This window comes from Pinus tabuliformis, chromosome 6, assembly GCF_031772625.1.
Source record: "Pinus tabuliformis cultivar Carrire ecotype Pingquan chromosome 6, CPIR1, whole genome shotgun sequence".
NCBI lineage: Eukaryota > Viridiplantae > Streptophyta > Pinopsida > Pinales > Pinaceae > Pinus > Pinus tabuliformis.
This window is the reverse complement of record NC_142292.1, coordinates 1,721,543,308-1,721,565,234: the sequence shown is the minus strand read 5'-3', so window position 1 is coordinate 1,721,565,234 and position 21,927 is coordinate 1,721,543,308. Positions and strand designations below refer to the sequence as shown.

The 21,927-nt window shown below is 38.3% G+C and overlaps 1 protein-coding gene across 1 annotated transcript; it reads right to left on the bottom strand.

Moving 5' to 3' along the window:
- Positions 1–210: 210 nt before the first annotated feature.
- On the bottom strand, positions 211–3,080 carry LOC149265671 (actin-7-like). The gene is made up of 5 exons (XM_089429658.1): positions 2,745–3,080; positions 2,358–2,440; positions 1,504–1,897; positions 712–1,325; positions 211–588 (listed from the first exon to the last, which is right to left on the bottom strand). The coding sequence occupies exons 2-5, from the start codon at positions 2,415–2,417 to the stop codon at positions 523–525; spliced, it is 1,134 nt and encodes a 377-aa protein (XP_089285784.1). The 5' UTR covers positions 2,418–2,440; positions 2,745–3,080; the 3' UTR covers positions 211–522.
- Positions 3,081–21,927: the final 18,847 nt, after the last annotated feature.

The following is a 21,927-nucleotide window of genomic DNA, read 5'->3' as shown; positions in this document are numbered from 1 at the left end:
GGCTGTGGAGATAACTTTCATATGTGGTCATCCTGCAACGTCACTCCTAAATATTGACATAAAATAGGCTCAGTTAGACTTAATAGTAAATACTATGCTTAAAGCCACAAGCCTTCGAAGAAATTCAGAACAAAACATGCAACAAGTTTTCAACAGCATGGTAACAGCTCATCCTTGAATCACAATCATGCAGAGACATTTCACACATGCTAAAGGTTTCCCAATCCATATGAATATATATAAGAAAATATAATGAATCAAGCACGATAGGGTGGAAAATACCAGCACAACTTAAATTTGGCCATGTAAGGATTCCAATGCAATCCTTTAGCACAGGCTCAAATTATTTCATGAATCCAAAGCAATGAACAACCCAAGCCCCAAAACTGACTCAGGAAAGTCAGTGCACAAATAAACACAAAAATCCTCTCTTTACAATGCTAGTCCTCCATAGAACCTAAAACTACCAAGGCATATGCATCCAGTTCTCCTCCTAGATAGAAGTACCAAACGTCCAAAACTCTAGAAGCACTTCCTGTGAACAATTGAGGGGCCAGACTCATCATATTCTGATTTTGAAATCCACATCTGCAATACACATAACAAGTGCAGATTTTTAGGTGAATCCAAAACTTTTTCCTTGATAAAATTAAGAAGCGATAAACCAGATACAATATGCAAAATGAAGCGACTGGAAGTTGTAGTACATACCTGCTGGAAAGTACTCAGAGAAGCCAAAATAGACCCTCCAATCCAGACACTGTATTTCCTTTCTGGAGGTGCCACCACCTTAATCTTCATGCTGCTGGGAGCCAGTGAAGTAATTTCCTTACTCATTCGATCTGCAATCCCTGGAAACATTGTGGAACCGCCACTGAGCACAATATTCCCATACAAGTCTTTACGAATATCCACATCACACTTCATAATAGAATTGTAAGTAGTCTCATGGATTCCAGCTGCTTCCATTCCTATTAAAGATGGCTGGAACAACACTTCTGCACATCTGAACCGTTCTGCACCGATGGTGATTACCTGGCCATCAGGAAGCTCATAGCTCTTTTCCAATGAAGAGCTAGATTTTGCAGTCTCCATCTCCTGTTCAAAATCTAGAGATACATAGGCTAATTTCTCCTTCATATCTCGGACAATCTCGCGCTCTGCGGTGGTGGTGAAGGTGTACCCACGTTCTGTAAGAATCTTCATCAATGCATCCGTCAGATCACGCCCAGCAAGGTCCAGTCTGAGTATGGCATGAGGCAAAGCGTATCCCTCATAAATTGGGACAGTGTGTGTGACACCATCACCAGAATCAAGCACAATACCTAGGATGATAAGTGTAAAACAGTTAGTGACAGCCTAAAATAAGATCTTAACAAAATGCATGTGTTAGTGCAACTTATAACTCTTAGAAGTATCAATTCAACACAATTATCTGTGGAAATGGACATAAGAGATCCAAAATTAATGGCTGAAAAGGGATGGAATAATAAAAAAGCGTACGAGTGGTTCGTCCACTTGCATACAGAGAAAGTACTGCCTGGATTGCAACATACATGGCAGGCACATTGAAAGTCTCAAACATTATCTGTGTCATCTTCTCTCTATTAGCCTTGGGGTTAAGTGGTGCCTCCGTGAGAAGCACAGGGTGTTCCTCAGGGGCCACTCGGAGTTCATTGTAAAATGTGTGATGCCAGATCTTCTCCATGTCATCCCAGTTGGTCACAATACCATGGTCGATCGGATACTTGAGAGTCAAGATACCCCTCTTTGATTGAGCTTCATCTCCAACATAAGCATCTTTTTGCCCCATACCAACCATCACACCAGTATGCCTTGGTCTGCCCACAATGCTTGGGAAAACAGCACGCGGAGCATCGTCTCCAGCAAATCCAGCCTTATATAGGCATCACAAGAATAAGAATGGATAAGATCAACATAACTCAGAAACAAAATCACAGTCCTCAATGAACATAAATCTTTTAAAACCTAGCTCCTTAGTTTGAGGCAATATCCGCATCGATTACAAGATGGTCTGCAATAGACATACACTACTGCAACTTCTTGCAATCGAATTGGGGAATCTAATAACAAAGATCAAGGATCATAGACCAACACTGTAAAAACTAGCCTTCATTCCCAACCTAGCCCCTTAGTTTGAGGCAATATCCGCATCGATTACAAGATGGTCTGCAATAAACATACACTACTGCAACTTCTTGCAATCGAATTGGAGAATCTAATAACAAAGATCATGGATCATAGACCAACACTGTAAAAACTAGCCTTCATTCCCATAGACCAATCTGATCTGAATGAGACATAAATATTAGAAAAACAAAAACATAAATACCAACCTTAACCATTCCAGATCCATTGTCACATACAAGGGGCTGGATTTCTTCTGCATCACCCATTCTCAGTGGATATCAAGACTCAACTGTACATACACAGAAAATACCCACCTCAGATCCTTCCCTAAATCGGACCCAGAGCAACATGAATATTCTTTCAAACATACCCACATCAAATTCTACCCAAACCAATCAATCATATGATCAAATACTTACACCCAATTCTCAGAAATCAAATGTAAATAAGCAATCATAATAAACCATCTTCAGGCAATTCAACTACGAATTGATTCAATAAAGCATGAATTATCTCCTATCTCAGTTCATTTAGTGAAATGGGTGATTTGCCCAAATGGAAAGATTAGCAGAGACCATTGTTTTTTTACTTACGTCTCTCTTGTATTGTATTGCGTTCTTCTGTGAATCCTTCCCAAGTTCAGCGACGATATGGAGAAATCAGGAAGTTCTCTTTCAGATGACGACAAAGGGCAATTGGTGTCCAAGAAAGAGGTGTCTTTAAATCCTCCCCGAGCTTGAGAGAAAGCAGGAGGATCTCTGCAGATGATGTGAAAGAGCATTTGGGGTCCAAGAAATAGGCAAGTGGCCGGCCCTCGTGTGACATTCCAGCTAACCAGCCAGCCCAAAACACCTATAAAGCAGAGAGTACGTTGTAGTTTGTGTGTATGTCTGTAGACTTGGTTCGCAGAGATGGCAGATGTACATGGTGGTCAGTGTTAAAGGTATACTCGTTAAATTATTTTGAAAAAAAATATAATGGAGTGACTCGAAAGCAGAAATTCAGTTGGAACTTTCGGAAAAGGTCGTTGGTGATTTGATCTGGAAGGGACCATAAGGCTCATTTTTCTAAAAAGTATATATGAAAAATATTTATTCTCTTCCGCCCTGTAGATTACAGACCTTCCTTTTAGTATACTATATGTTTAGTGGGTACTTAGTTGTCAAAGGGATTTTTTTATTTTTTATTTTTTCAACTACCCATGTTCAGGTATAAGGAGTGGTATTTAAATACAAAAATGTTAATTTAAAATGTTGTTAAATAATTTGAAATTATATTTATATGTGATAAATTTGGTTTAAAATGTTGTTAAATAATTTGAAATTATATTTATAGGTGATAAATTTGGTTTTTCGGTTCTAGGGCTAATTGTTGTTATCACTTATGGGGTTATTTGTTGTCATCACTTATGAGGGTTTGTCCATATGATAGGTGGTTTATTTAGCTTATAGCTTGAGTGAGCTTAATGGTTAAGATCATGTGTTTCCTCTTAAGAGGTTATAGGTTCAAAACCAGAGGGGTAGAGTATGTATGCCTTCATAGACTTAGTAGTCAAATTGTTTTGCGGAGGTGGGTCCCTTGTCCCACAAACAAGGGGATCTCATATACCAACTTGGTGTATGGCTTGGCTGTGACCTTAAAATTAGATAATAATAATAATATATCGCCTCTTCCACATGTTATCAACCCATATTGTATTAATGTTCCTTAATGATTTGGGAGTTTCCCTTTGTGCACCGTTATGGTTATTACTTGTGTTGGCTGCTTCGACATGTTCATTAGATGGGCTTTTCTTGGTGGCACTATAGACTCTTATATTTAGCTTTCTTTTTTGGGCACTCCCCACCTTGCAATGATTATTAACTATGGGTCATTTTCAAGCATGAATTTGTTTGGTTATTTGTTATTGGTTTTTTTCCTGATTGCACTGGCTTTGTCAAATGCAGAGGGCCTTGCTCTCATTTCCTTTGCTTCAATTGTGCTCTTACGAGATAATCTCTCTTTCTTCTGGAGCCTTTATGTCTTTTACTCTACACCTTTTTTGTTATCTACATTCTCTCCTTCCTTTGGATGCCATGATGAGGCCTGAGTGCGCTTGCTGCAGACAATGAGGAGGTGGTTGTGGTTCGATTGGTGGCTCTCAAGCTCATTTTTGGGTCAAGTCCTTAGTTCATAATTATTAGACCCACACTCCAACCGAAGTTCAAGTTGAAATTCTTGAAGTTGAAGAGGAGGTCAGGTAGGAGCATCAATACATTATGAATTTAGAGGTCTTGGAGAGAGTAGTTGTATGGATTTCCGACACGATTAATAGAAAGGGGTGATATAGTAATTATCTTTATATTGGTGATCTTAATTGACATATAAAACTTTTTCCTAGAAAAGGTTCTTGTCGATCGAAGAGAGGCATAGGATAACCTCTTGCACATGAGGAATTGACACTGCTTACGTTGGATGTGGAGGGTTGCCTAGTACATCTGGAGATGGGATCACCACCAAGATCTTTAGTGTCTCCTCACAACAAGGGAGTGGACTAGCCCATCAACCTGGATACCTGCTTGTCCTCATAATGCTCAAGTTTTCATTCATGGTTATATTTATGTTGTCTTTTCTCCTTTGCATGCTAGTTTTTTAGGGGCACTAGATCCCATCTATGGACTATCTAGTTTTACCTTTGGTTGTTTTCACTATTTAGTGTGGATTGACTATCTTAAATTTTTTTAGTTTTGATTATGTTTTTGGTTGTTGGTTTCCCTTTTGTTGAGGCAACACTTCTTGTCAATTTCTATGTACATTTGGTTTTCTTTTAAGTAGTCAATTTATGAAGAATGGTTCAAATACTATGTTGTATTTGGGTTAATTTCCCTTGTGACAAGCCAAAAACAATTATTATCCTTAAAAGTATATATATAATTAATTGATATATTTAATAGATATACAAAATTCTCTCATATAAATTTTGTGTTTTAAATTTCACAGTTTATATATTTTTATATGTTTTAATATAATATAAATTTATATAATTTTTAAAGAAATATTATTTACATTATAATATTTTATGAATTAGATTTAAATAAAATATTAAAAAATATGACTATTAAAATTTTCGTCTAAATTTCATTCTTATAAATAGTATGTTATTTTTTTTTTAATATATCATTGTAACGTATTAAACTTCTTTCATCTTCTCATTTTTAATTTTTAAATAAAATTTAATATATAATTATAATTTTTATTTTATTTTATATAAAAGATAATATATTTTGATTTGATTGTAATAATTATATTTATGAATTAGTTGGCTGTGATTTGATTGTATTGAGTATATTTATGAATAGTGGGTTGTGATACTTTACTTTTAGTATTTTTTTTTTCAAATTTATTTATATTTATTAATTTATTGTTGTAGTTGTAGTAAATTTATTTATTTTTTATTATTATTTATTTTTATATTTAGTTAAAATAATTTTTTGCTTATTTATTTAAAATATTTTTTTTCTTATTTAATTTGAATTATTGAATTTATGTTTTGTTTTTTTTGAATTTGGTTAAAAGAAATGGTTCTTTATTGGATATGAATGGTTTGATTTGTATTGTTTCTTTATCCCTATTAATATCAAAGGATTTATTTGTTGGTGATAGCATAAAAGAGAAGGGTTAGCTCCTTTGAAAAGATTATATCTACATTAACATCTCTTCCTTTAGAGTTGCTCTAGGGATCATTATTTGTGGTTTAAGCTTCGATCATTTTGCATGTCTCATTGGAACATATTTTTGGGGATTCATCTCAAAGTGTATTTAGCAACTTTTCTCTTACTTTTCTTTGAGATATAATAGTTTTGGGTAGGTGTCCTTCATATGGATGTCTCTAAGACAAACCCTATACTTAAGGCATTGTCATAATCCAAATCCTAGGTTTATTTGATAATTCATTCAAGTTAATCTCTACAATGACTTTGGCATAGGTGATGATTACCTTATTGCCTTTCTTGTTGTATTAATAAAAGAAAAGTGCATTTACAACCCAATATGAGGGGAATATTTAATGCTCATGTGACGCCTTGCATAAATTGGCCCAATATAATATTAAAAAAAAATCAATATAGATGAGATATGTAAGAAACAAGTGTAGGAAATCAAAAATATTTCCATACACAAACATGATTTATTACACATTTAGATCAACCCATAGACCCATCTTATATAGCATCAAGATGTGATCAACTCCCTAGAAGTGAGGAAGTAAAGGTCTACATAGGTTTGCTAGAGCAATAAATGTTGGAATAACGATTGTTGTTACACCAAAACCCATACGTTTTAGTAAATAGACACATCGCCAGAGTTAACAGATCCATGAGAGGCGGTTAAGCACATGTCATGAAACATGTGGGGAGTGTTGGTTTTATCTGCGCAACAATCTCCCCCTCGATGCAAGCTAAGTGTATTTCAAATTCGAGACAATTGGCTCTGATACCACTTGTTAGAATATGTTGAAAATGGAAACAAGAAATGCTAAACATAGCATTGCTATAAATAGCAGATCGGGTACCAGTGTTGGACATAGCAACAAGGAATGAAAAATGGAAGTGCTAAAAATAGCATTGCTATAAATAGCATTTCAGGATGGATTCCAATTTTAGTTAGTCCCTGAACTAAAATGGAAAAGTAAAATTCGAATTTGATCTTAGCAGTGATTTGTAAAATAATTAATTAATTCACCATGAGTTAATTAGTTGGAGAAAATCAAACATGAAGTCTATGTGAAGACACGCAACAATTTCTCCATTGATTGAGGAATTTATCCCTTAGTTAAGGAGATGAGGATGAGTTGTACTTTGAATTGTAATTAGCTAGCTCAGTTAATTGAGTTAAGTCTAGTTAGATTAGTCTATCAGTTTGTAGAATTAATTGTGAGTTCAGTTAGTTAATGCTTGCATGCATGTAACTGCTGCTTTCCAGATAATTGAATATTCTCTCATAAATGACTCATGCATGTCAGTTTAGTCAGAGACCCAGTTGAGATCAGAGGAAGGGAAAATGTACTATCATTTGGAGGATTTTTCCTATAAAGGAAACTCATCGATGCAGAAGGAATTATCTCCTTCAAGTTTGTGCAGTTATTTTAGAGGTCAAAGCAGTGTGTGAGGGATTATTACACATAGGTGGCAGCTTGAGGACCGAGGAGAAACTGCGCAAGGAAATAGGAGGCTTGGAGGGCAGAGGAGAAGGTTTGTGAGATGCCTTTGACTGTCTATGAGCAATAGTGAGGGATTGTATTGAGAGCTAGATAGCTTGTGAGCTAAAGCTTTGTGTAATCTAGACATATTTCCACTTGTATGATATTACAGAGATCGGGGTTTTTAGCTGAGGCTTTCCCCAGAGTATTTTTCTGTGTTCATGTGTGATTGCCTTCTCATTCTTAGTTATATGTGTTATATTTGATCTTGCTCATAATCGATTAAGCTTCCGCAAGTTTGTTGTAGAAGTAGATCTTATATTTTTCTTTAGTATATTGCATAGTCTATTGATCTACAGTGGGAAATTCTACATGGTATCAGAGCGAGGTTTTGTAGAAAAAGTTCTACATGCTATTAGAGCAAAGGTGATCAAAGCGGTGAACAACATACTGAGAGGAGATTTCGAAGTTTTGAGTTTTGGGCCGCGAGTTTTCAGAGTAGATCTGAATTTTTTGTGCAAAATTTTCAGAAACAAATAGCAGATCTGGATTCCTTGCGGAAAAATACCCAAATTCAAAAAAAAAATCAGCTGAATCGGAGTTCAGATGAGGGAGATATCGCTGATTTAAAATCAACGCTTTTTCTAGAAAATGTCGTGAGGGCAGGAAAGATGAAACAGATTGGTGTGCTAGCCAAGAACCTGTATGCACTTGAGGTACAAGATGCATGCAAAGCCTTGAGGAGCAAGGCAAAGGTTAGAGACTTGGTGGTTGAGAGGGAGAGTACATTACCTCTCAACATGCAGCGCCAGAAGAAGTCTCAGACAATTGTGGAGGAGCCACAATTGGTGAAGCAGCTTCAGGAGGTTGTGGAGCAGCCACAATTGGAGAATTCGAGAGAAGACTGAGTGGAGGCATCCACTCATGCAGAGACCTCTAGTAGGGGGAAATTTCGAGCCAAGTGGGCAGAGGGATCACATGCATCCATACCTCCAGGTAAGAGGTGGGGCGATGTGGAATGATAGTCCCAAGAAGGTTGGAATAGGGGCAGAAACATTGAGGTACCCAACCTATTTGATTAGACCTTGCTACAAGAAACTTGATGAGGAGTAGTAGGACTGGTTGAGTGGGTAGAGGCAGATGCAGATGGAGCGGTAGAGAGAACTACAGTGCAGGAATCCCAAGACAGTGCAGAGCTAGCAGGCTGCAACAATGCGAGAGGCACAAGAGTGTTGTACTAGTGCAGGATAACACAGAGAGGTGTGCAACGGTGCGAGATGCATGGAGTGTTGCAGCAGCTCAGAGGTCAAAGAGGGATTACATGTCAACGAAATATGTAGCTTCAACATCAAAGGATGTTTCTAGTCCAATAGAGAGGTTCATGATCGGGTTTGAGTTGAATTCCTTTCTTGTTGAGAGGGAGTGTTGAAAATGGCAACAAGAAATGCTAAAAATAGAAATGCTAAAAATAGCATTGTTATAAATAGTAGTTTAGGTACCATTGTTGGACATAGCAACAAGGAATGAAAAATGGAAGTGCTAAAAATAACATTTCGAGATGGATTCCAATTTTAGTTAGTCCTTGAACTAAAATTGAGAAGTAAAATTCGAATTTGATCTTAGCAGTTGTTTGTAAAATAATTAATTAATTCACCATGAGTTAATTAGTTGGAGAAAATCAAACATGAAGTCTATGTGAAGACATGCAACAGTTTCTCCATTGATTGAGGAATTTATCCCTTAGTTAAGGAGATGAGGATGAGTTGTAATTAGTTAGCTCAGTTAACTGAGTTAAGTCCAGTTAGATTAGTTCTAACAATTTGTAGAATTAATTGTGAGTTCAGTTAGTTAATGCTTGCATGCATGTCACTGTTGCTCTCCTGATAACTGAATATTCTCTCATAAATAACTCATGCATGTCAGTTCAGTCAGAGACCCAGTTGAGATCAGAGGAACAGACAGTGTACTATAAGTTGGAGGATTTTTCCTATAAAGGAAACTCATCCATGAAAAAGGAATTATCTCCTTCAGGTTTGTGCAGTTATTTCAGAGGTCAGAGTAGTGTGTGAGGGATTATTACACACAGGTGCCAGCTTGAGGACCGAGGAGAAACTGCACAAGGAAATAGGAGGCTTGGAGGGTAGAGGAGAAGGTTTGTGAGAAGCCTTTGACTGTCTATGAGCAACAGTGAGGGATTGTACTGAGAGCTAGATAGCTTGTGAGCTAAAGCTTTGTGTAACCGGACATATTTCCACTTGTATGATATTACAAAGATCGGGGTTTTTAGCTGAGGCTTTCCCCAGAGTATTCTTCTGTGTTCATGTGTGATTGCCTTCTCATTCTTAGTTATATGTGTTCGATTTGATCTTGCTCATAATCGATTAAGCTTCCGCAAGTTTGTTGTAGAAGTAGATCTTGTATTTTGCTTTAGTATATTACATAATCTGTTGATCTACAGTGGGAAATTCTACAGAATAATGATTTCCATTACACCAAAGCCATCAAGTGTTAGTAAATGAACACATCACTAGAGTCAACGGATCAACGAGACGCAGCTAAGCACGTATCGCGAAACACATAGAGAACGATGGTTTTATCCACGCAACAATAAATGCATCCTTAATTTTTGCCATGTTCTGCACCCTCGTTGATTGCTTTTTTCTAACTTCCCAATCTATTAATGCTCAGTCAATCTCCTAGTTGACTTCTTAGTCGACTTCCTAGTCAATCTCCCAATTGACTATTCTAGTCAATTGCCAATTTATTATCTCTAGAATATCCAAAGTTGTGATGAACTAGAAAGACCTTATATTCCAACACCCCCACCCCTTCCCCATTGGCACTATGTTTTAGAGATTTAGGAGGTGAGATTACTTTTGCACACCCCACCGTAATTGTAGCTCCCTAAAGCTCGAGCAAACCCTAAACTTTCACAAACTTGGCTTCTGATAAAGGCTTCATATAAATATCTAGAACCTTGTGATCTACCCTACAATAAACAAGAGTCACAATATTTGCTTATACTACCTATCTCTAATAATGAGCATTGAGCTTCACTTGATTCATTTTACCATGTGCAACAAGATTTTTTTCCATTTGCATCACACTTTTATTATCACAATATAATAGTTGATGTCTTGATTAGAAATCTAAATTCACCCATAAGATATCAAATCCAAATGAGTTTTGTGCCAATGTGTTGTACACCTCAATATTCTACTTCCATGCTCAATAAAGAAATCACCTTCTAGTTTTTACATGACCAAGGAATGTCTACAACTATTGAGTTCCTATCATATTTATTTCCATCCCCAATCTAGGTCTATGCAATTGAATAATTTGTTTTTGTTTGTCATTGCAATACTTTATACCAAGTCTATAAGTTCTTTCGATATATCAAACAATTCACTTTGTCGTTTTAAGATGACTTTCTTGTGAATCTTGCATAAACTAAGAGAACACACTAACAACAAAGGAAATATTAGGTTAATGTGAGTTTTAAAATAAAGCTAAAACAAGCTATCAATAGAGTGTAGCATCAACTTTTAATGGATCATAGTCCTTGGTTAGCTTCACTCCTAATTAATAAGGCATATCACAAGGTTTAGGATATTCCATCTTGAACTTAGGTAAAAGGTTCAACACATTTAGGTTGAGAAATAATGATATCATCATCCATATATAAGACTTGCATGCAAAAAAAGAAATGCAATAGACCAACACCAAACATTGTAAAGGTATCTATTAATGTTTCTTCAAACCCATTATTAAATTTACATTGCTTCCAATAATGATGAATCATCCACATACAATGCAATGACTAATGTTTCATCTTCTTTCATGCAACACATGGATATTTTGATTAGATTCACAACATTTGAAACCTAGATTAAGAAAAAAGTGGTCAATCTTCTCATACCATGCCTAAGGGCTTATTTCAAAATATAAAAGGTGATGGGCCTCCAAATTAGACATAAATTAAGGCCCATCTGACCATCCTTCAACACATTAAACCTCTTTTTTTTTTACATTAGATGACATATTTTTAGCTTTAAAATGTTCATTAGAAAGGTTTAGAGATAATTGCATATTTGTGCCTAATATTATTTATTTTTATAGAATATTGTGAGAATATTGGGTAGATTATGAAGATTTGGAGGATGAGATAATCTAGGGACTTTCTCCCTACTACAAGAGGATAAAGATTAGAAAATAAATGAACAAAATATCATAAAATCATTGACAAATTTTGGAGATTGAGTGATTGAGAAAATCTAGGAATGTGTTCCCTGTCATTTAATGCAGATTCATAGTGTTGGGAATTAGATCCACTATTTGAGGGATTTTGGAGGGGAAAACTTTCTCCTTTTAAGGAGAATGATTCCCCATCAATTTTTATAAGTACCAATTCGAATTAGCCTCTAGGGGCATGTATTTTGTATTTATGTTCCTATTATGTTGTTTATATGCACATTTACCCTGGAAGGTGTTACATAATTGTGAGAGGAAATCTGGCTTCAAGGAGATACACTAGACAAAATCCTGACCCAAATCCTCCTGAAATTGTAGAAAACCCTGAAAAATTGATTCGAAGAAAGTGTAGACTTGAAGAAGGTCAAGGAAGTAATAGCCCCCTCGGAAGGTCCTACTCTCTTCCTAAATGTTTGATTACAGTTGAGGACACTAAATTTGACTTACCACTTGAACACTCTATGTTTAGGACCAAGTGCGAATCTTTTATTTCCAAAACTGTCATAAATGAGTCAATATTGAGACCTTATATCTCACCTCCAAAGACTGAATTTGGAAGGAATATATTACATCAATTTCAAAATATTAAGTGTTTATTCCATAAATTGTAGTAGGCTGCTGAAAAGGCAGTCATCTTCCAGCAGCGAGTCCCTCCCTCATATGCAGCCCCTACTTCATCTGTTGTTCTTACATTTTCTGCCTCTTCATTCACAACTTCTTTGAGTCCACCTCACCGCTCTACTCCCATAACATATGATGTTTAAAAACCTCCTATTATAACCACTACTCAACAAACTTCTTTTCTACCACCTCTTTCATCCATAACAACTACCACCACAACAAGCTCATCATCTACTCAAACATCAACCATGGTTGCTAGGTATGCTCCTCTGAACTTACCTACACAGTTAAATCCCTTGCCTCAAAATTTTGGTCAAAGACTCCCTTAGTATGATGGCACTAGTGAACTTACTGCGAGACAACATGTAGACAAGGTCATTGATTTTATTGATCTTGAAGAGGTTGATCACGAGGATGTAAAGATGAGGTTATTGGCACAAAGTTTCTCTGGGGAGGTGAAAAAATGGTTCAGAGGTGTGAGAGCTGGAACTTTTGCCACTTTCCAAGAACTTGAAGATGCCTTCATTGCAATATGGGGTGAGAAAAAGAACCCTTTGTAAATCCTTGTTGAGTATGATAGTTTGAAAAGATAGCCTGACGAGACAGTCTAAGACTTTTCAACAAGATTCAACAAAGTCTATAACTCCATTCCAACAAATATAAAGCCTCCTCCTAGATTAGCCTTGCTCCACTACCTCGATGGTTTTGATCCAGAGATGGCATACCAACTTAGAGAAAGGAACCCTACAACACTTGAAGACATGCAGAGCAATGCAGTTAGTGTGGAGGCAAACCTTTTGGTGAAGAAGTCTAAGATGAAGTTAGAAAGGAATGTAACCATTAAAGAAGAACCTTCTACGTCATCTGAAGCAAAATTGGACACCTTAGTAAAGAACACAAAGAAAATGATGGAGAAGATGACAATGTTAGATAGAGTTGTCACAAGAGAGCGCTAAGGAGGTCTGGAGATTCAAAATCCAAAATTTAGGAGGAAAAAACAAATCCAAATTAAGCAAAGGGAGAAAATAGGTTGGAAACAACAATAACAACAACAGGTGAGACCCCCTTTCTAACAGAACTATGCACAAGATAAAGATGAGGAAGATGAAGAAGTTCCTAAAGACCAAATCCACTTCTATGGTGATGGGCAACAAAATGTCTATTTAAATAAGGAAGACCAAGAGTAGTTTGAAAACCCCTTTACAGAGGAAGAGGAGCTATTATTTATTCAGTCTCAAGATGACATCATGATGGCTGAATCAGAGGAGTATAAAAGGGTTACCAAAATGCCATTATGCAGGTCCAAAAGCAGTACAATTTAAGAAGTAAAAATTCTGGAGCCAGTTCTGCAAAGAAAGATGTAGCAGGTAGTAGTCAGAAAAAGGATGCACCAAGAAGCAACAATTAAAAGAAGGATGACTCTTCCAAAGACAAGGTAGACAAGAAGGATCCAACTCCTAAGGAGGCTCCTAAAGAGACATATAAGATGCATAATCTTTTTAATTTTGAAGTTGAACTTGCTAAAATTAAAATTTCCATTCCTTTAAGTGAATTGTTAAAGAATGATCAGTATAGGGTTCAGATTATAAAGGCTTTGAAGATTGAGAAGACTTCTGATACTGTTAATGTAATTGATGATCATCCTGCCATCTTATTTGGACCAAAGATTGAAGATAAGAGTCAAGATGGTGAAGTGCCTCCTTTCTATGTGAGCCTAAATGTACATGATGTAATCCTTCATAATGTTATGCTAGATTCAAGGGCTTCCCACAACTTGATGCCGAAGGTAATCATGGAAAGGCTTGGGCTTGATGTCACTAAACCATGTAAAGACTTGTATTCTTTTGACTCTAGCAAAGTGAAGTGTTTGGGACTGATAAAAGACCTAGCGATTTCCCTAACTCAAATTCCATCCAAGAGCATGGTGATGGATATTGTAGTGGCAGACATACCTCCTAAATTTGGAATGCTCTTATCAAGGTCATGGATAGCAAAATTGCAAGGGGCTATGTAGACTGACATGTCATACATCACTGTTTCAGTTTTGGTGGCCAAACTAGGAGACTTTATTAGGAACCATTGATGACATACATGATTAACAACAAGGAAAAGCCTACCAATCACCTTGTTTATGCAGTACATTCTGATTTGGATTCATTCATCATGTTCAACACTGAGTGTCCTGAAGAGGATAAGACAATTTTGGTTGTCATCTTAGAACTAGAGGAAGAGGAAGACAAGAAACAAGACATAAAGATAGATGATAAGAAAGGCAAAGAGCTGAAGGCCAAGATGGATGAGGAAGAACGGGAAAAAAATCTTTGGAGTATGCATTTTTATGGTGCACCAAGAAAGGAAGGTGTTGGTACAAGCACGTGGATAATCAGTCCAATAATTGGAAAATCCAAGTTGTGTTCCTACAAGTTGGCTTTTGACTGCACCAACAATGTAGCTGAGTATGAGGCACTCCTTTTGGGCTTGCAAGTTTTGAAAAGGTCAGGTGCTAAAAGAATATCAATCTATGGAGATTCAAAATTGATCATCAAGTAGATCTGTTACACTAAAATTTGTCACCATGACTATTTGCAGTTAGTATGGCTCCATCAACTGTCATACTATCCTCCTTGGCAAGTCTTATACCTCTGCTCTTCATGTCAAACTCCAAGAAAGAGAGAAAGTCTTTAAAAATCTATATAACTCTGGGTACGCAGTTTCTCTTAACTTTACTTGTGTGTATGCACCTCAAGTTCACAATACCTGCGTACTTGTACGCTCTGTTTGTAAAAGGGTGGGTGCGTACTCCTGTAAAGGTCAAAAGGCGCGAGTTTTACTTCAAAAAAGTTACTTGTGGTCGATTCTAGAGCATTCTAGAAGTTGTTTGACGTGTATTGAGCGCCTCCAGATGGTTCATGTATCCCTATGAAAGAGGAACTTATCCCATCAAAAGGGGAGCTATCCCATTCAAAGAGGGGCTTATCCCATTGATGGTGGACCTGATTAACTTCCTCCAAAGAATTATAAATACAGGCATTGGGCAAGAGGGAGGGGAGGTTGAACGCTGAATATTCCTAAGGGTAGATGCTGTTGGAATTAGGACTCCCTTATAGACCTTGAGAGGAGAGATTCCCATCCTTTCTTAGCTTCATTTGGAAGTGGGTGAGCTGATCAAAGTAAAGGAGAACTCTTGCTGGACCCTGGGAGGGACCTGCACAACACCAAGGCAATGGTTGTAATGGTTTCTTTTGTTTCCACTTAATACAATTAAGCTCATTTTTCTCAACAAGTTGTTATACATAATTTGTTTCATATACTCCTTGGTCTTTATGATGAATATGTTTTATTTTATGAGTTATTCAGGTGTTATTTAATCGTTTGCTTGTTAGTGAATGCAGGTTTCGAAGAGAAGGAGGAGCTCATCTGGATCGGCGAGGCTGGACTGCTACAAAGCGTTGGACTAAAGGTATGTTATAAACACCTGATTGCTTGTATTCTAAATGCATATTTAGGGAAAGATAGTGTTTAATTGTCTTGTTTGTCACTAGAAAGCCTTAGCTTCTAGGGAGGTCGGTTTTGTCTGCAAAATTGACTCTTTCCGCATGACAAAATGGCGACTCCGCTGGGGAATCCATGGATTTGATTGATTTCTCTTTTGATTGATACTTTGATTTGAGAAAAGTCGTTTTCTTTCTGGTTTTTGACTGATTGACTGTGAATTTGGGTGGAATAGCTTAGGGTTAAGTTAGATTTTACTTTTCTTGGTTTTGCTAGAAGTACGCAGCCTCTGCGTTAAGCACAGTGCGTACTTGTACGCACTGCAGCTTTGTACACAGAGCGTACACGCACCTGTGCAAACAGGCTGCCTGCGTACCCTGTCAAAAGTTGAGAAAATTTCAATTTTTCCTTTTTTGCCTCTTAGATTTTGTTTTTAATTTGTTTTTGCTGCCCAGATCCACTGGTTACCTGTCAGAAGTCTTCATCTAAGCTTGTTTCATTAGTATCAAGGGTTTTAGTGAAATTCATAGAAGTTCTAGCCCTAGGGTTTGATTTTTGCATTGGTCCTGTAGTGACTTTGGCTTTAGAAGTTGTAAAACCTTGGATCTCCCTGGTCTTTTCAGTCTTCTTAGGAGTCGGACCTTTCATAAAATCCACCTGTGTGAGAAACCTATCTTTGTGTTGTCTCTTTGCGGAATTTCGACAAAGCTTGTTTGTTAAAGCTGTGAATTTCATTCTTAAGAAAAAGAACAAAAGATTTTGATTTTTGTTTTTGACTGGTTTATGATTCTGCATGAACGAGTCCTTGGTTGAATTGTAACTGAGTAAAACATCCTGGAATTATACTTGGTAGGCTTTTGCCTCATTAGATTTGCTTTTAGGTGAATTTCTCTTAGATTTGCTTTTAGGAAAAGTTGATTTGATTGTCATAGATTTTTTAAACTTGATTTTTGTTAAAGTAGTTTTACATGCTTTGTTAATATAGGAAAAAATACAAAAAATCTCTTTTGAAGAAAAGTTTGTTTTAGTAGCATTTGAAGTCTTTGAAAAGAGAAAGGAATTTTCGTGAAATAATTAGTGGTCATGTGTTGTATGCTTTGGAAAAGATAAAGAGGTTGTTTCTTTGATTTTCATTGTCAAGAAAGTTGTCTTTATATCAATTTTGCATTCTCCAACTCTCTTAGCTAGGGAATTCATTGAAAAAAGAAAAATAGTTTAAATCATCCTAGGTGCATCTTTTTAGTGGATTTGAGTCGAGTCTACACACCATCAGTTTCATCTCCACTACCTTTTGTCCTAAAGAAAAACCATAAAAATTAACGCTTAAAGTAAAATTTACTTAGTAACTTTTTATTTACTAGGGCTCTGAAACACCAACATAGATCAGGCTAGTGTCTTGGAGTAGGAGAGTAATTAACTCTCCAAGACAGCAAAACCAAACAAGTAGCTCATCTTGTGGTAGGATAAATCCAACTGTTACATTTATGCTCTAGGAAAGCTCCTTTTAAAGGAGAAGCACGAGATCGTGTCCGAACCAGTGAGGGGATCAATCCTCCTTCATTGGGAACGACGCCAGATACGCACGTACTACAAACGGTAAACCTCGGATTATTGTCGAGGAGCCTGGGGTCACTTGTCGGTAAACCTTGGATTATTGTCAAGGAGCCGGCAAGGGGATTGAGCTTGATACTCTGCCCTTGCGTGCTATCGGATCGTAGACTGTTCCCCCAGGTGTATTTGTTGCTGTTGGTGACCTTAGTGACCATTATCTTTAGGGTTCTACCCAAGGTGACGGTGGAGGGAAGATCCCACTGTACCTGGAGCAGACGTCGGCTAGACTCACTTGGATTTTCCGGGGGGTTCACTTCACTCGAGACGGTTAAAGTGGAGGAACTTGTGCCGGTCTATTCATTAAGTAGGTTGCCGGGGTAACTGTTCCACCCGCCACTTCTGTACTGAATTCGACGATGTTGGGCTTCATCACCAACTAGTGTTTTCGGTCCAGAAGGCTACTGTTTGTGTATGGTTTGACGCCCTAGATCCTTTAGGTGTGTGATTCGAATTTGTTTGTTTCTTTAGAGACTTTAGGCGGTTTGCTTTGAGATTTTACTTTGTTTGCGTGTGCAGTAGTTAAAAGTTTTTAACTGTGGCTGAATTACCGAGACAGTCCCGTAGACTTCGGGGCCAGTCACCTGAGATTGCAACCGTGGTCGATTTATTGAGGAAGTCCCGTAGACTTCGGGGCCAACCTCCTGAAGACGTCCCAAGTCATTACGAAGGTTTGAAAGTCCTTGTAACTCCTAGTGGCAGTAAAGTAGGTTCACCTGAAGAAGGAGAGTCTTCGTTGGTAGTTCATCCTGATTACCAAAGTCTAGAAACAGGTTATAATCCCGAAGCTATTGCAGTTTCCGAGCTTGCTGGTAGTTTTTCATCTACTAGTGATATAGGCGAAGAACCTGAGATATTTGAACCTGTTACTCCGACTTCTAGTGCTCCTGATTCACCTAGGGTAGAAAGAGTCATCACCGAAAATCTTCCTTCTGGTTTGATAGCTATTGAAGAACTTGCTCCAGAAGAAGAAATAGGCGTCCCTATCCCTAAAGATCAACCTACTATTGATCTAAGGGAGCGTGAATCCATTTTTTACAGTCCACCTAGAAGTACTACTTGGTATCTTTCGTTAACTAATTATTTGGACAACTCAGGGTCAAGTTTTTCTCCACCTCGTACTCCTTATCCACCTGGAGGTATTTATACTCCTGTAAATATGTCAGGTCAGTCGTCTATGTTTACTCAATCTCCTGAATCTTTCTTGTACGGCGGTCCTTCTGTTCCCTCTGGGTATCAGTCACTTTCTGGTACTTTTGCGGGAACATCTCCTCAACCCATTGAACATGGGTTATTAACTGGAAACAATGGTAATAAACCGTTGGGTGTAGGAGACATTTACATGATGTCAGGTTCAATTCCCAGTTCTCAACCTCAAGGTGGCCAGTTACCGCCTGGGGGGCAGCCTCAATTAACGCCTAGGGGGCAACCTCAAGGTACACAAATTGCGTCTGGGGGGCAACCTCAAGGACAGTATGTACCCGTGGTGCAATACATTCCTCAAGGTCAACCTCAGCCTCAATATGTACCCCAAGGTCAACCTTAGTATCAATTTATACCTCAAGGTCAACCTCAGTATCAGTACTTACCTCAAGGGTATCTACCCCAAGGTCAGTACTCGAGTCAAGGTTATCAACCACCCCAAGGTCAATCTTATGTTCAAGGTACGGGAAATGTACCTTTCAATTATCAATCCTACCCTCAATCCAGTTATGGATCTCAATATCCTCAACCTGTCATGGGTCAATACCCCGGAATGAATATAGTGTGGGATCCATCGCAAGTTCAACAGGTATTGCAGCCAAGTGTACAGTTGTCATCTCAATCTGGACAACCCTTAGTTTCTGGTTCACCCCAGCAACCAGTCCAGTCTAATGTTCAAACTTCTGTACCTTCGATAGTTTCTCAGTCTGGGCCTATCGCCCCTAGTACTCCATCTCAAACGACTGCTGCAACTACCGCAACATCTGTTCAATCTACCACACTTACTTCTGGAGTATCGACAACTCCGGTTTCTACTGTCTCTGTAACTACTCCTCAGACATCTTTACCTTTGTCTGGATCCACGATTCAAACTATGGTTCAGATGCCTGTAGGACAACCTGGTTTAAGTATGGTTGTCACTAGTCAACCTCAATTCACTTATCAACCGTACCAGGGACAGTACCAATACGGGCCTGCTGTCCAGCAGCCAGTTTACCAGTATCAACCGTATCCTGGATACACTTATCAACAACCTCAGCAACCCCAGTACGGTCCGGTTAATCCTGGTTTTCCAGGAGGATACAATATCCCGAATGCGATTCCTATTCCAAGTTATCCCGTATATCCTCCTCCTGGGACTGGTCTTGTGACCCAGAGTTTTAGGGATCCTAATCAGCAATTACCGTTTATCGCAACTTTGGATTTACCAGACTTGTCGCGCCTAACGAACGATCCAATAAATTATCTTCCGTTTTGGCCGCCAATGCCAAATAAGTTGCCCAGTGACATACCCAAGTTCGAGGGTAAGTCTGGAGAGGACCCGTCGAATCATGTGATGACTTACCACCTCTGGTGTGCCTCTAATTCCATCTCGGATGATTAGATCCACTTACGTCTTTTCCAGCGTACTCTCATTGGTCTCGCGGCCAAGTGGTACATTGAGTTACCACGAGCCTCTTTTTATAATTTTAGCCAGTTAGCTACCTCGTTCTTAACTCATTTTTAGTTTCCGGTCAGATATGATAATGGCACGGAGTTACTAACTTCATTAAAACAATCGACGTCCACTTATATTTCCGATCATATTCATGAATGGAGACGTCGAAGGCGATTAGTGAAAGTTTTTATCCCGGACCAAATCTTAGCTGAATGGTTTGTTAAATCATTATTACCGAAGATTACTGAAGACGTAGCTAAGGCCGGAGTAGTTACTGAGGAGCAAGTGATTTCTCAAGCGCAGTACCTTGACTTAGTTTATACTCAGTCAGGTACGTTACACGAAAAGATCCCAGATCTTCCTAAGTCGAATCAAATCGCTGCTGCTCCTTCGGGGTCTCATGCCGCTGATGGCATGATTGGTACAGTGAATACTAAAAGCAAGAAGAAATCCTCAAAGAATTCTTCTCCTATTATAACCTTACCAGACTCCCCGACAGGAGAATCTTCTGCTGAAGTTTCCGCTGATATTCACGCTGTAGAGTCATCTACGGCTAAATCAAAATCCGGTGGGAAAAAGAAAGGTAAGAAGAAGAATAAAGCAGACAAAGCTCCAAAGGAGAAAACTGAAAAGTCGGAAACCAATGACGAAAAGCACAAACCTCGATATCCTTGTCTTATTTGTGAAGAGGATCATTTTACAAGAGATTTCCCTCATCGGGCCGAGGTTGTGAAAATCGTCAAAGATTCCCCAACTCCTGCTGTTTTGAAAGATCCATTTTCAAAGCAGGAGAGTAAGATGATAGGTTCTTCCTCGAGTGCCAGTGAAGAACCCATATTAATGATGTCTCATGTAAGGATTGCAACTCGATCGCAAGATTATGGTAGTAAAAGTCCTGTTGATGGCAAAGAAGCAGAATCTTCTCATTCTAATCCATCAACCTCAGCTCTCGGTTCCGATCCACTACAGATCGAGAAGCCTAACCTGGACTTAGTAATCAAACCGCCCGCCAAGGGTGTACTTTGAAGGTCTGCTTTCAATCCACATGCGAGAGCGGCCCATAATTACAACATTGTTGAGGATTTAGCTGTTTCACCCTTAGCAATGTCGGCTTTGGAAGTGCTGCAATCATGCCCAACACAACGTAAATTACTTTTGTTGGCTATAGGAGCTGTTGATGTTCAGGACCCGAACCTAATAATATTTGATCTAGAAAATAGTACACCGCGTTTACCTCATCAAATGGCTTTCCAGATCCCAGTGATAGTAAAAAACGGGCCTATTCATTGGACTGTAATTGATGAGGGAGCTTCCACGTGTATTATGTCGATACAGTGCTGGAGATCGCTTGGTTCTCCTTCACTAAATCAATCCCCGACCATTCTTAAGGCCTTTGATGGCCGTGGGTTCCATCCGTTTGGCATTCTACAGGATTTTCCTATAGGGGTTGAAGGAAAAACCGTTAGTCTGGATGTGGAGGTGGTTGATGCCCCTCTAGACTACAACCTTCTCTTGGGTCGAAGTTGGTCTTACGCTATGACAGCGGTCGTTTCATCGGTCTTCAGAGTAATAAAGTTTCCACATAATGGCAAGATCGTAACCATAGACCAGCTGGCTTACTTTTCATCCGACCCAGCCTCTTCAGAGAGTATCCAGCATGTCGGTAAAACGACTATCCCTTATAAGGATGTTGGAGTAGGATTAGTTAAAGATGCCGGTTTACTGGGAACTTTTCCTTTTCCTCCAATCAACGCCTTGTCTTCATTTGCATCTATTCATATGATTACTTCAGACACCATTGTTTATGACGATCCTTGGATCGTTCCTTCTGAATCTGAGATAGACTCATTTGGTGATGCAATGCCTTTGAGTCCATATGAAATTGCCTATGAAGCCGTGCAGTCTTTTACTGACCCGAGTTCAACCAAAATCGACCAAATGAATGTAGTCCGTGAGGAATCACTTTTCACCTCAACCTCGGAGTTAA

Coding starts and splice junctions, on each gene's coding strand:
- LOC149265671 (XM_089429658.1), bottom strand. CDS start 2,417: ATGGGTGATGCAGAAGAAATCCAGCCCCTTGTATGTGACAATGGATCT. Junction 1,898..2,357: donor ATGGATCTGGAATGGTTAAG/GTTGGTATTTAT, acceptor TGCCTATATAAG/GCTGGATTTGCTGGAGACGA. Junction 589..711: donor CTCTGAGTACTTTCCAGCAG/GTATGTACTACA, acceptor TGTGTATTGCAG/ATGTGGATTTCAAAATCAGA.